The 14,611-nt window shown below is 49.6% G+C and overlaps 1 protein-coding gene across 1 annotated transcript in view; it reads left to right on the top strand.

Annotated features, from left to right (window-relative positions):
• The window catches only part of SETD2 (SET domain containing 2, histone lysine methyltransferase), a 71,317-nt gene that overhangs the window by 30,370 nt on the left and 26,336 nt on the right, over positions 1 to 14,611 (top strand). The window contains exons 6-12 of the mRNA XM_075082004.1: positions 601 to 724; positions 1,978 to 2,055; positions 2,360 to 2,457; positions 4,288 to 4,414; positions 5,995 to 6,129; positions 6,776 to 6,904; positions 10,000 to 10,638. Of these exons, the coding sequence (XP_074938105.1) occupies positions 601 to 724; positions 1,978 to 2,055; positions 2,360 to 2,457; positions 4,288 to 4,414; positions 5,995 to 6,129; positions 6,776 to 6,904; positions 10,000 to 10,638 (1,330 nt within the window). The remainder of the gene's footprint in view (positions 1 to 600; positions 725 to 1,977; positions 2,056 to 2,359; positions 2,458 to 4,287; positions 4,415 to 5,994; positions 6,130 to 6,775; positions 6,905 to 9,999; positions 10,639 to 14,611) is intronic.

The raw sequence follows: 14,611 nt of genomic DNA, 5'->3' as shown, positions 1-14,611 counted from the left end.
GGGTGACATTAAGCAAGGGAGAACAGGACAGCTATCGAGAAAAGTTGTTTCACAGTGCGTCTTGGTAGGCTGGAGGGTTTAAAGCCTGGCCGTGCCGCAGAACGCAGTCTGTGAGGTTCGTGGCCGAGTGTAGGGGTAACTAGTTCTCTTCTGTCTCTGCTTCTAGATTCACCTTTCTTGTGGTTAAAAAGGCTATTTTATTGACCCCTCATTCCACCCACCAGACCAGCAAGGTGCAGACAAGCTTTCCATTTCAACTGAGGAAAACCACCTGCCAGCACCTTCCCTTAATGCTCCTTATTCTCCTCTTCCCGTCACCCACAAGGTCTTGTTCTTTTACAGAATAAACCCTGCTCGAAGGGGAGCTTTATTCTTGCGTCTGAGTGTTTCGCTGTGATACACCTACCCATGTGATAGCGTAAAAAAATAATCAGAATTGCTTGAGATTAAGGTGTACAATAATCGTAGCTACACCACCAGGGTGACCAGGCTGCAAGCTGTACTCGGAGAGCTCGGCTCAGCAGCGGCTGTTTTCTGTTCCGTGGTGTTTCTTCCTTGCAGCTAAGTGGAGTGATGCTTTTTTCCTCTTGGGCTTTGCAGCAACACTTTTGTCTTGGAGTACTGCGGAGAAGTGCTGGATCACAAAGAGTTCAAGGCTCGCGTGAAGGAATATGCCCGGAACAAGAACATTCACTATTATTTCATGGCCCTGAAGAACGATGAGGTGAGCGGTGTGATTGTTGTGCTTGGCTTTGGGGGGAGGCTGGCTGGGCTTAGCCCTGGTTCCGTACAGCGCCGGCTCCTTGTGAACCCACTAAGCAACGTCCTGAATCTACTAAAAAGGTTGTCCTAAGGAAAGGAAACTGTCTGGCTTTCGGTTGTTGCACCTTCTATATTTTTTTTTACCCCATTGCTCAGTTTCAACCTGGTGTAACAGAAGTCTGGTAGCTTAACTCTGTCCCAGTGTCCTTGGAGAGGAGAAATTGTCCTCCCAAGGGAAAGGATGGAGTATGGCCCATCCTTTCTGCACGAGTAAACCTCTGTGGCAGAGAAACCGTGTCTGTGTCCCAGCCTGGGGAGATGCGTCAAGCCAAACTCACCCTTCTTGGATGCCCAAGTAAACCAGTCCAGAAGCCACACCGAGAAACCACGTTTCCTTTTGGCCCTTGCTCACAAAACTACATTAAATCGGGACCCTTGTAGCGGGTGGAGTCCCTACGTGCAGGGTTACTGTCACTGAAATATTTATATAGCAGAAGTTCTTACCTATTTGTCTTTGCTTCAGCTCTATGGGACCGTGGAGCTGCGACGCAGCGAGCGCGGCCTTGCTTACCCTGGGCGACAGGCCCTCCCTCGCTGAGAGCAAAGTGTATAAATAGAAATTTAATATCATATTCTGCTTGTCTCTTCAGTCAAGGCCTCCTGGGTCTGCGTAGCTTTACAGTAAATGAGCTAAAAATACTCAGAGCGTTTTTTCCCCTCGTTTTTTCCCCCCGAAGTAAGCAGTTCTTGTAGCTGCCGTGGGATTGTTACGTGATCACAAGGGGGCACAGGGGAGCGTTTCCAGTTACAGAAGGGAGGACGCAGTGATCCAGGAGCGGCCTTTCGATGCGAGTGCGACGCATGCGGCAGAGATGTTCGGCCTCCCCGGCCCTCGTGCTCATTGTACCACGTACGAGAGGGTCAGAAACACTAAAACTTCAGGATCCCCGTCCAACTGAAGGGCTCTGTTAACCTGCAGTGAAACCTGAGAACCACGTACCAGTTGCTTAGCCCTCTTCTTTTTTTGGGGGGCACTTAATATCATTATAAAACCCGCTCCCCAAACCAAACAAAGTTGGTAGCTGAGGCAGGTGATGGCTTCTACGTGGGTTGTGCCCAAACACGCGGCGTTCGGAGCCATACTGCTTCGTATTTCTGCCCGGTGCGGAGGGAGGGAGGCTGTTTTGCTCTATTTGTGGTTTCTTTTCTTTTCAGATAATCGATGCTACCCAGAAAGGAAACTGTTCTCGTTTTATGAACCACAGCTGTGAACCAAACTGCGAGACACAAAAGGTAAACTGCGGGATCAAAGCTGCCGGCTTCGCACTTCCACTGCCCTGCGAGTTAGCAAGCTCGGAGGGAAAAGCTTTTCTCCTTTATCTTTAGGTCTCTTTGTTTTGGTTTTGCTGTTGTAACTTTGCGAAATGGGAACAGCTGCCTGTCAGCGAAATGGGCGAGTGCCGCCGCCCCGGTTAGCAAATCCTGAGTTTATCAGTGATGCTGCTTGAAGGATTAGTCTTGTTAATTTAAAGCAAAACCAGAGTCAGTCCTGGCTTTTGTAATAACTGTCATCATCTTGTTTTTTTCCTTGCCATAGTGGACTGTGAATGGGCAGCTCCGAGTTGGGTTCTTCACCACCAAACTAGTCCCATCGGGCTCAGAGCTGACGTTTGATTACCAGTTCCAGAGATACGGGTACGTTTCGGCTCTCTCTTCTTTACCCTGCTGGAAGTGGGGTTTTGTGAGTGGAAAAAGTCCTGCTCTGAAACGAACCGTTGCAAAGCCTCGTCTAACAGAGCGGTTGTAAATGAACTGGAATTCACTATATAAAAAGCTACTGGGATAAAGTTTCTTCCATTTCTAACATGAGAGACTGGGAGAGGAATTTCCTGTTGATTTAATACGTCTTTTCCAGCGTCGCTTCATTGCTTTTTTTGTTCCACTTCATCCCATCTCTCCCCAGTGGAAATTTCCCAGATAATTATCTTGACTGTTTCTTTCCTCTGTCTAATTATTAATTGCCCGAGCTCCAGACTTTGCAATACTCTTCCACCCGCCTGTTTTACGACTTTGCAAATACTTGCAGAGCTGTAAAACCCCAACAGATAGCCCGTTCCCTCTTCCTGTCTGACTGTGGAGGTGCAGGTGTGCAGGCGCCAGCTTTGCCTCCCTTCTCTAAACCTGAGCCTAACATTTTTATATTACTGCTTGTCCAGGTGTATGCAAAGGATTTCACTCTCTTTAATGTGATTAGCCCAAAATAGCATCTGCCAGGCTTGAAGCAACATGTAATTATGAGATTAATTGTAGATCCATTTTATAATCCCCAGCTTTTTTTACTGAGTATGGTTGTTTAAGGAGCGTCTCTTCCTTTTCTTTCTGGACCTGGCCTTATGCACCACCGTGGCTCCTTCTGTATGCAGAAGAATCAGAAACGAATTTTTAGTTGCGTTATAAAGTTGTTTGTGCTAAAGCGTCAGACGCCGTCGTGCAGTTTTCTGTTCCTGGTGCAAACTTGCAGGAAGGCAGGCAAGCGTAGCCTCAGCCTTTCTGGTTGCTCTTGTGGCAGGGCCTCTTTGATTTCCAGGCACGTGGGACTCTCTCTAAAGCTGGGGAAGGTCACGTGTACAGTCTATACACCCATAATTGTATTTTCTGTGTGTAGCTGAGTCAAAATCGTTAGGGTTTAGCGATTGCTCGGGAGGACGGTTTGAGTTCAGCGGATCTGGTCTCGTCTCGCTGGAGTTTCCCAGCTCTGGTCTCTCGGTTGTGCTTCCTGCGCTCGGGTTCTGCTTCGCGGGAGATCCTGCAGTTGAGCTTCCCTGGTTCTTGCCTCTCGTACTGCAGAGCCACCTTCCTCCGAAGGATTATACACGTTTAAAAAAAAACCAAACCCAAACCGTCCTCCCGAGCGATTGTGGCATAGAGTTTAGAATTTATGGTATGTCAGGTAGAAAATACAGAGGCTTTGCAGAAATACTGCCTGAAGATGATATCATTTGTCTCTCTCCTGCTCTCCATGGCTGTGTCTCTGTGCAAAAACCCACCTTCCACTTGAGTCTTAGTATTTCCACAAACCCTCAGCCTGTTCTTTATTCTGTTTGAGCAATAAAATGTGACCCTTTTTCCTAATGAATATATAACCTTATTTTTTAATGTATTGATATATAGTCTTAAGAGGTATAATCTTAATTATATGTTCATTAGGAAAATTAATCTATTAATTGCAAGCTGTGGTAAGAAGTTAGCAGGCCAGCACCTCCACCTTTTCCTTTCTGGCACTTGGTTCTTGACCTACAAAGAGCCCGGGAGCGAAGCAGACTTTGGTTTCCAGCTGAGACAACATGGGCTCGCGGTGGCTGTGTAAGAAATAGAGACTTTGTTTGAATTCTCAGTGGCCAGAACGGCCTTGCCATGTCCCCGTCCCTCTCTTCTGAGGATGCGCTTAAGAGTAAGGTAAAAGAACTGGCTGTGGATGGAGTTGATCTGTTATTAAAGTGCTCTGTTGCTTGTGCCCACCGACAGCAAAGAGGCTCAGAAATGTTTCTGCGGCTCGGCCAACTGCCGGGGTTACCTGGGAGGAGAGAACAGGGTCAGCATCCGAGCCGCCGGCGGGAAAATGAAAAAGGAGCGCTCCCGTAAGAAGGACTCGGTGAGTCTGATTCTCCCTTGTACGCGTGTGTTTGTTTATTTCGAAGAGTAGCAGCGACCAAGGGCTGACCTTGGGCTTGGTCTTCTCTCCGTGAGCCTTTGGGTCACCTCTACAGTCTTCTGCGATCAATGACTGATGATGGCCTCGGGGTTCAGTCTTTTCCATGGATATATTTGCATCATTTTATTTCCACGGGGGCCCTCGATACTTGTGTTTTCTTGGAGCTTTAGTTAAATCTGTATTTCTTTTCTCTGGGTTACTTAGCACAGCCCCACCAGAGAGGGACTTTGGCAGGCAAGATACCTGGTCATCAACACTGCGTGCTTCTAAAAAGCACGCTAAATCCTACGGGGTTTGAAAAATCTGGCTGTGTTGCATGATTTTTAAACGTCGGTGAAAGACAGGCAGTACCGGTGTCACCGTTTAGGACATCACCTGACATTTGACAGCCGATGGGGCGCAGATGTTTGCCATCTCCAGGCTGGGATGTGAAATCTGAATCTCTTAATTGCTTTGGCCTAGAGGCAAGTCAGCTTCCAGGTGAAACTTGTACTAACGTGCGTCGTGTTTGTGCTGACTTCGGTTACAGTTGTGTTTGCAGGTGGACCTGAATGAAATATGTAGCTTAAGTCCTTTTTTTTAGTCTTTTCATGCATGTAATCCTCTTTTATGAACGTCCTCCCTGCATTGAATTGCAGGGAGGGGTTCACATGGTAGGTGTAGGAAACGGCAGAGAAGTCTGAAGCAGCCAAAAGGAGTTTTTCCTGCGTGCCAGCTGCTGCAGGAAACTGGACGGGCTCCTTTTGCTTCCTACGAGATGTGACTCTTCTCTCCTTGAAGATGAGAGTCTCTAGTCCTACAAATAAGATTTGTTATCTGCTCTTCTGGGAGAAGCTACCTTTAAAAACACCAGCTTCATTGTTATTTACTGTATCGGACAGTCAGGAAGCCAAGAAATTATTTAGAAGCCATTTATAATTGGTTTTAAACTGCTAATTGGTGGCAATAGGCTGAACTACGAGCGCTGATATTTCGCTGTCCGCATGGAAAGGAATGCACCTCTGGTTGTAGAGATTATAAATGCCAGTCAGGTATCTAAAGGAGTAAATGTACCTGCAATTATAGGTAATCTCTTAGTGCACATCTGTTTTCCTGTGTGAAAAGATAATCTTGCGACTGGGAGTGTTTTGGTGCCCACACCTGGAATTTCCCCCCGCAGCGTTGGGTGGATACATCCAAAAGTGCCATTCGTTAGAGTTAGATGTTAAGAGTCAGGGGATTCCTGCCTGTTGCGTGTGTGTCAGGCAGGAGAGCCACCGGCTGCCCTCTGTCCCCAGTATAAACATAACTGGTGGGAATGGTGGGCTCTTGTATGGGATTTAAGGTCTAAAAAGAACCCCTATAATAAAAGAAACCCAACCGCGCTGAGTCAAATTAAAGCCAGGCTTCTCCCTGTGAGCAAACTGCTCGGGAGAGGCTTCTCGGGGCTCTTAAAGCCAGGGAACGGATTATCTCCGCCATCACGTAGAGTGGCACGAGCCTGGCACGACCTGAGAGTTGTTTTCCTTTGCCCGCGGTAGGTGGACGGGGAGCTGGAAGCGCTGCTGGAGAACGGGGAGGGTCTCTCCGATAAGAACCAAGTTCTCAGCTTATCCCGGCTGATGGTTCGGATTGAAACGCTGGAGCAGAAGCTCACCTGCCTCAAACTCATACAGGTGAGGGGGTCCCAGCTGAAGGGGAGGAAACCATGTCCGGTTAAAGCAGCGCCCTCGGAGCTCTCGTTAGAGGAAGAGGGGGGAGCTGGGAGAAAGGTCTCGCACTCGTGCCAGCATCCCAAGCGTGGGCCGAGGGGTTCTGCTTGGGTTACGGACGGTGTTCAGTCTCCACCCTCTGCTCGTTCTGTGTTTGGTAGAACTTGGGCAGTGATGCAAAATGCCCGTTCCTAGAAGCAGTTAGTGCGTGAGGGATTTAGACTGTAAAGGAGTAGTTTGTTGGCTTAAAATCACAGCTGTCAAAATCTCCAAGATTATCCCGCGTTTTTACCCCTGGTGAGTTGCAGCCAGTTTTCTGTGCAGCCCATTACCTCGCTTTATTCTGCAATACGAGCCGGCCACCGGGTAACGGTTATAACGGTTCTGGTGCGTGTGTTATTGCTCCAAAGCCGGCAGTTAGGGCCACCTAAATGACGTTAGACGTGAGCTGATCTTCGCAGGTGCCTAGTCCTTGCTTCTGCAATGGGTTTGATGGGTAACATAAGCCCGGTTGAGCAGTTAGCTGTGTTAGCCCCTGGAAATCCAAGGGGGTTTTGCCCATAAGTCTCTGACCGTTCCCATGGACTCTCTCTAACTTTGGCTCATCCAGAACACGCACTCGCAGTCCTGCCTGAAGTCCTTCCTGGAGTGTCACGGCTTATCTCTCCTCTGGATCTGGATGACGGAGCTGGGCGATGGGAGAGGAAGCACCGCTAACAACCTGAAACTGCAGCTGGAGGTCAGTAATTCCCTCGGGTGTGAAGCATTCCTAGCAGCACTGCTAATCGCTCAGAAGCGCGATTTTATTGTTCTTTTTTTTTTTTTGAATATATGTATTATATGCCAAGCATTCCTGAAAACAAACTGCAGGTATCCTGAAAACTACAGCCTAAGACTTCTGCTTTAAGGCAGATCCCTAATATGTGGAAAGAATTTGCTCTTGTGGTTTTTCTTAGATTTCTGAGTTAGTGACATGAGCCAGACTTTGTAAGATCATTGCTGTTGCTGTTTATTCTGTACTGAACCGCACGGGGAATTGGAGGTATCGACAGTCTGAAGTGGAACTTAAATATTTCTGGTTTCTAGACGCACTTCAGCGTTGCATGCCGAAGGACATCTGGAAGTTCCTTTATTAAAGACGCTTCTACAGGAAGGTTGCTGTGTAGTTCGGAGGGGCGCACGCAGTCCTCGACCCCGAGCACAGCAGAAGCCACGTGAGCCCCAGAGCTCAGGGCACCTCTTCTGTTGACTTCTCCTTTGTTTTTAAGAAGCGGTGGCAGTCCTGCCCAACCCTGCTTCCTTAGCTCAGCGCGGTGTTTCTCCGAGCCGCTACTTAGCGCTTCTGAATGAGTCGTGTCGTACTCGTGCCTTTCTCCTCTTGAACACGATGGGTCCATGTGTTCCCTCTGAGAAATGGGTGCTGTTGGTGTCAGAAGGTGAAGAGCTGCCTCTGTGTGCTTTTGTGAGCCTTCAGCCCTTGGGGTGGGATAACGATAGGTAAAGATTTTCTGAGCCCAGCTCAATATCAGGCCTAATAAGATGGCTTCTGCGCTTCTTTTGAAGCACCTGTGTCACTGGTGGTGGAGGGACAGCGGATCTGTCTGCTCTGCAGCGTGTCCCATGGGAAGGCCACCCTTTCCACCGCCCAGTCCTCATCCGTCCTTCTTTAGGCAAAGTTTTGGCTGTAAATACATGGAAAACCTCAGTGCTGTTGGGTTAGGGGGTCTCTAGCATTAAGCTTGACTTGCTGGGGTCGGGCAGACCCATACTTCATCAGCCTTGTCCTGCGCAGAGCGTGTTGTTGCTGATGGGTCGCGTACGTTGTGCACAAGGTACGGATTCAGCGGGTGCCTTAAGTTTCCTCCCCCGCTGATGGGACGCGGCTTTTCAGTACTAACAGCCAAAGCAGAAGCGCTTGGCAGCTGCTGAGTCAACGTTCCTCTCGCCGCAGTGCGTCTCCCCGTGTTGCTGTATGGCGAGGCGCTGCTCACGGGGCTACAAAGAGATCTTTTGAGACTAAACCTACAGGGAGCGAGTTCATCTGTTGCGGTGACTGCTCTGAGGAGGGAGCTGAGCTATTCCCCTTAGGCACTGCAGTATTTTCTTCTTTGGGGTAGGTAGGATCCATCCCGCTTTTATGTGTTGAAGCCGTTGCTCCGAGGGAGTCTCGAGTCTGGATTTTTGTACACGTAGTGCCTACCTTCCTTGCTCCCTGACGTACAGGTGCCATGGCATTGCAGAGCTGCTGGGCAGCTCGCCTCCAACTCGCCTCGGACCTCGAGCTTTGGAGAAGTCAATGGTTGGGTTAGACTCTGGCTTTCCCCTGGAGTAGATTCGGGCATTCAACCTCGCTGATTTCAAACGCCGAGCTGCTCCCCGCAAGCTTTAAGAGGGAAACTGAATCGATTCATGAGCATCGAGCATCACCTTCGATGAGTGGTGGCTTCATCGCCGCTCTCGATGCATCTCGTCACAATATGCTGTCAGCTTTGATGGGGTTTTGTGGATTGGGTATTTTTGCTTAAAATCCACGTAATACTTCACTGAGTTGCAAGTGGGGGTTGGGGTAGGGGCCAGATCACCCTTTGCTTTTTTAGCCCCCTTTGCTTTAAAACCATCGTTGTTTTAAGAGAAGTGGTGGTCTTCTGGCCGTCAGATGCCCATGGCATAAATTAGTGTAATGCCATAAAACAATCTTCTGTGCATTTCTGGTTTTGAAAATGAACAAGTTGAAAAGTCCTGTAGAAGGGCAGGCTCACTCTTGCTTCAATAACGGGGATTTGGGGTCTGGTCTTGGGAGAGAAGTTGAAGTCGCTTGCTGGATCCCGGCAAGGTTGTGCTCATTTAACATCTGGTGCTTCCTTCTGTGCCCGTGACCCCTGTTCCCACTGACGGGTTTTGAAAAAGGGTTTTGAAGACCTTTTCAATAACTTGTTTCTCATCTCGGGCTTTGGACTCGACCCAGTTGAGGCCAGGCTTTTTGGCTGCTCTCTAGGGGAAAGCACTACAGCACGAGCTGTGCTGTGGTCTCTGACACTGTGTTGGCTTCATCACCTGGTACCTCCGGGTGTTTCCCGGTGTCTAAAGCAGGACACCGGTTCCTGGGACTGCCTCGTTGGGTGCTGGCAGCGTGTTGTGGTACTGGGGGCGCAGGTGCTAGCGGCAGCCTCGTATTCTGGCGAGATTAAAGCAGCTGGAAGTGCCACCAGTATCAGATGCTCGCCTTGTCTCGTGGTTGGAGGACCTGAGGAGGATCCCCGGTTGTCCGAATCGATTTGTCCATAAGGTTTAGCTCCACAGGCAGCGGACTGTCGCCCTCCCGCTGACGCTGGTAACGCTCCAGCTTCTGCTGCAGGACAGGGCACCTCTGTCAAGCGAGGAAAAAAGCTTTCCCGGTATTAGTTTGCAAACTTTTTTGGGTCGACCTCTTCTGTTTTGACTGCTGATATATCTGTATGTTCCTGATCAGGTTTTCTTTCATGTGGCGTGTCCACCTGCTGTATTGTATGGATTGTCCTAGGAATGGGTATGGCCAGCCGTCAGCGCCTGAGCTCTTTGAACTCAGTTTAACTGCAAATAATTGCTAAATTAGCTTAATTGCTAAATGCTCCTGCTCACTGTTTTCCACCCACTCACAGTTTGTTTGCTCTCAGCAGAGGTTCACCGCTGCAGTTCACCCTTGAGCAGGGACGCCGCTACCCCCGACCCGTGACCTGTCACCGTTGCATTGGTATTTCAGAGTTACCCCTTGCTGAGAAAAGGAAATCGTTCCAGGTTGGACACAGCTTGAAATTCTAACGGCTCTAACAATGCGATTTTTGTCTTTGCGATTAGATTATGAAGACGCTAGAGCTCCTGCCTATACCTACCAAGAACATGCTGGAGGAGAGCAAAGTCCTTCCCGTTATTCAGCGCTGGGCTCAGACCAAGACTGCCGTCCCACAGCTCAGCGAAGGGGATGGCTACTCGAGCGAGAACACCTCGCGGGCTCACACGCCACTCAACACGCCGGATCTTTCCACCAAGCAGAGCGCGGAAGGTGACACGGACACCCCGAAGAAGCTGGTGTTTCGAAGGCTGAAAATCATAAGTGAAAACAGCATGGACAGTGCCATCTCGGATACAACCAGTGAGCTGGAAGGGAAGGAGGGCAAAGAGGACCTGGACCAGCTGGAGGGTGCCCCGATGGAGGTGTCGGAGGAGCCGCAGCAGCAGGAGATCAAAGCTGCCGTTGATGCGGCGGTGGAGAGCAGCAAAGCCCAGGCTGCGGAGCTGGAGGCTGAGCCTGAAGCAGAGGTCAAAGAGAGCAACGGCGCGAAGCTGGAAGAGCCCATTACGATGGAAACGCCGTCTCAAGATGAAGAGGAAGGCGTATCCGACGTTGAGAGTGAGAGGAGCCAAGAGCAAACGGACAAAATAGTGGATGTGAGCGATTTGGCTACCAGGCTGCTCGACAGCTGGAAGGAGCTCAAGGTAAGAGGCACCTACTTGCAGCTACACCACCTCTGCTCTTCCAAAGGAAAATGCAGAGTTGTTTGCGGTTCAGTACAAATGGGCTGAGTTATTGTCCTGTCGGTGAACGTTTGACAACTGAGAAAGCCTTTTCTACACAAAAGGGCTTCTCCAGGTGCTTTCTATATATACCCTTCCGTTGCAAACTGCCCTCTCCGTGACTTACAGTAGGTTTCCAGGTGTCGGTGCGTTGAATGCTGAAAACAGCCGATAATTCAGTTTGGGCACCACAAAGACACCTTAGTCACCCAGTTATTTCTTTAGACTGTTCAGGGACGGGGGCAGCTCTAAGGGATTGACATTCCCCTCTCAACCGATCAGATAAAGAGGCCAGCAACAGCGCCGCAAGCGTTTTTGGTTGAAGTGGCCCAGTATCCGTCAACATGGAAACAAATTGAGGGATGGTCTAGTCCTAAATTCAGTTATCGCCATATCGTCAGTGGTTCCCACCCTGTTAATGTCTGCTTTTCATCTGCAACGTATAGAGCCTCCAGAGGCCGGTCTGTTGGCCATATTGCGTTCTCTCGATAGCAGTAGTGCTGGGTTAACCTCTGGGTGTTTGCAGTCGGTGTTTAGATCAGGTAAATGCTCAGATTTGTGGGTGTTATTTGAGCCTTTAAAGACTGCTAGAGTATGCAGCTGCTCATGGTTTCAGTCCCCTCAAGGTCTTCCACGAGCAGATAACCTCTTTAAGAGAAGGGCTGGGTGGCTGCAGGCTGCTTTTGCTCCTCTAGAAGCAGGCCCCCGTCCCCACGCAGCGTGGGTGGCCGACTTGGCTGCTCCATCTTCAGCCGACAGCTTTTGTTGATGGGACACGGGATGATGTTTCTTGAGGTCTTTGGAAACTCCTCGCCCATGTGGTGCTTCTGTAGGATGATATTCCTTATATTATATTCCTTTATATTACATTTGAGAGCAAGAGGGGTGGGAGCCTTTAAGCCTCAGCATTTGCTAAGGATCCAGCAAAGGAATCGAAGGCACTGCCGTGCTTCTGGCATGGTGTGGGCTTGGTGGGAAAGGTCGTGGAGGGTCTTCTGCCCTCCTCTTAACCAAGCATCTGCCCAGTTTTAATTATTGGAAGTAGTCTTCAAGCAAATTCATGTTTTATGATGCATCATAGAGCTAAAGAGTGGATTTACCCATTGAGTTTGATAATGAGTAACGATCTAGAAGAGGCTAATAGAAATAATGGGTGTTCCACAGGCGGGGGAGACCACAGCAAGCTCTGAGTGCCTGAACCTCTGCTTGCACCGTTCAGCGACCAGAGCTACAAACATTAGCGTTTATAAAACGTATCTAGAGATTTACGTAAGACTTAAGAGAAATCTGACCTCAATCTCTGAATTTTTCCAAAGGATCAGATACTCTTGAACATTTGCAGAATTTGAGCATAATCATTTATGCCATAATTCTTAGTGGGGGAAGAGGTGAGACTTTACAAACGACTAAACCACGTCTCTGTAGAGAAGTTAGGTTGTGTTTCTTTTTTTCACCTTCCCTCCCCTCTTTACCAAGTGGATCTGATCATTCACTACATATTAATTTGCAGACGCTTAAAATGTGCGTGGGCCTCGTGATTTTCTTTATTGAAGCGACACTGTCAGGTTGAATATTATGGTTAAATTGAAACACAGTCCTTTTCCATCCATTGCTAATACCTGGGGTTGTTTAAACTGAAAGCTAAGCCAAGTCTTAGCCCTATACTGCCTTGGACTTAGACTTGCTTCAGATTACCCAGGCTCAGCTTTCTGTTTGCAAGCAGAGGTGTCCGCTTCCAGAATCACGTGCCGCGGTGTTTAAACTTGAGACGCCACCAGAAAAAAATGTTGACAAACTCTTACGGAAAAGCGTGAAGTTGCACAAAACGAGTGACCCTCTGAAACGTTGGTTTGAGACCAGATTTGATCTGACAGTGTCATTTGATCACCAAGGCTTGTGTTTTCTTTTGCGCTCGGAGGAGCTCAGCCTTGGGTGTGTAGAGACCTCTGCAGAAGCCCGTGGTCAGGCTGTGGAGTCACGATCCGTCACAGTTGCCGTTTAAGATGTGGATTCGCATCCTCTCTGTGTACTTAATTAATTAACTTTGGGTGGTTGGAAGGATGCGAACAGCCTGGTGCAGCGCGTGTTTCTGGTCGTAGGGATGGGGGTGCTTCTCCCAAGCCCTGGCTTTGTAGTAATTCCAGCAAATCCAACCCAAAAGAGCAGAATTGTGCCGTGGGGCTGTGAAAACTCATTTTTCTTCTGTAAAGCATTCGTGGGGGGGGAACTGTGACTTGGGGATGCATTCGGTCCTGGATTTAGTCGTGGCACTAAGAGTTAACTGCTTCTGTCCGACTCTCACCCGTTATGATGCCAGGTGCCACCATGGCCCAGCCCGGAGGTGGCCGATGTCTAAAAGACTAAGCTGGCAGGGCAATGCTTTAGGCGGAAGGGGGACGGAGAGTCACCTTGGAAAACCCGGTTGCCCCGGTGGCAAAGGGAGCCAAGGTGCCTTTTCCAGCACTTCCAAGCTTTTCAAAAGCTGGTTTTGCGTGGAGCGGCGGAACATCTGCAATAACTGGCATTGGATGGGGGGGCGGGAGGGTCTGAAACCTCGTAACTTAAGCTATGTCCTCTCCAGTCTTGCTGATGACCCCCTTGTAATTTCAACCATTTCCATCTAGCTTCTCAGGGCAGCAAGGAGCTGACCATGTGTCTCCTTTTCACAACTCCATTTTCAACTCCGTGCTGAAGAAGGGAGAGGACATAGCGTGCATACGGTGAAGAAACGGGAAGATGGTTGGGAAGCTGGATGATGCATGAGCAATATAATAGGTGAAAAGAGGACAGAGGTGGTTAACTCATTGATGCCGACGTTATTTTGGTGCGTCCATTGCCGGCAATGGACGTCGCTCCGGGAAAATCCCAACTCCTGGCATGAAAGGATTAAGTGAGCTATCTTTTTCTATACCTCTATACACAGGACTTGTAAGTCCTCGGCTTACAGGGCTCGTACACTCCGACTCCTTAACCCACGAGGAGTGTTGGCCACTGCTACACACCCATCGCAACACACACTCACACTCCCCAGCGGGGTAAGTTTTCAGCCTGGGCTCGTGCACGCCGTTCCCGCTGTCCGAGGAAGCGGTGCGTACCTTTCCCCATGCTGAAAACTCACTCCGGGTGGCAAAGGCTGGTTGGTGGGCACCCAGCAGGGTGCAGGTGGTGGTTCAACGTGGTTCTTCCAGGCGCCTTAGGCCGCTCCAGCCAGAGGATTGCCCTCAGGTAAGGTTCTGTGGACTGATCCGTACAGCCAAACCCACGATGGAGGTGACACGCGACGTGATGGCCAACAAACCCGGTACAAACAAACCCCTTGGCATAAGAGGAGCAAGCAGGGTCAGCACCGCTAAGCGTGGCAAGCTTTTCGCACCGTCCTTTTGATGGCTAACGTTTCAGTAGCTAAGGCTGAGGGGCAGGAGAGTGCGTTTGGCTTCAAGCGTAGGATGCCCTTTAATAGCGTTGGTGTTTCAGGGTGGTCTGGCTGTTGGGGTTCCCTCGCCGTTTACACCACGCCTTGAGGTCCGGCAGCTCCGCTACCCAAGCCGTAGGCTTCTTGTGGTGACCTGTTACGCGTCTAAAATCCGTCCCGTAGTGATCCCGTGCGCTCTGCCCACTGACTGATGCCGCGCTGGCTGCTGCAGAACGTCCCACCGCGCTAGCGGGGTTTGGGTGCTGCTCTGCTGCAGGTGGGACCAAGCTTTTGGCATCTTCCTCCACCCCTGGGTGGGCAGATGATGCTCTCACCCTCTTGGAGGGAGCAGGTAGGAGTTGTAGCTGTGAGGATCTTGCCCTTATGAGTTGGAGATCTTTCTTTTTTTTAAGAAAAGCCTTTTGAAAGAGCCAAGTGTCTTGGGTTTAAAAGGTTTTAATTGGACACTTCTGGCCTCACAAG

The sequence above is a fragment of the Phalacrocorax aristotelis genome, chromosome 2, assembly GCF_949628215.1.
Source record: "Phalacrocorax aristotelis chromosome 2, bGulAri2.1, whole genome shotgun sequence".
Classification (NCBI taxonomy): Eukaryota; Metazoa; Chordata; class Aves; order Suliformes; family Phalacrocoracidae; genus Phalacrocorax; species Phalacrocorax aristotelis.
The sequence above is the reverse complement of the archived record's forward strand: the minus strand, read 5'-3'. Positions and strand labels throughout refer to the sequence as shown.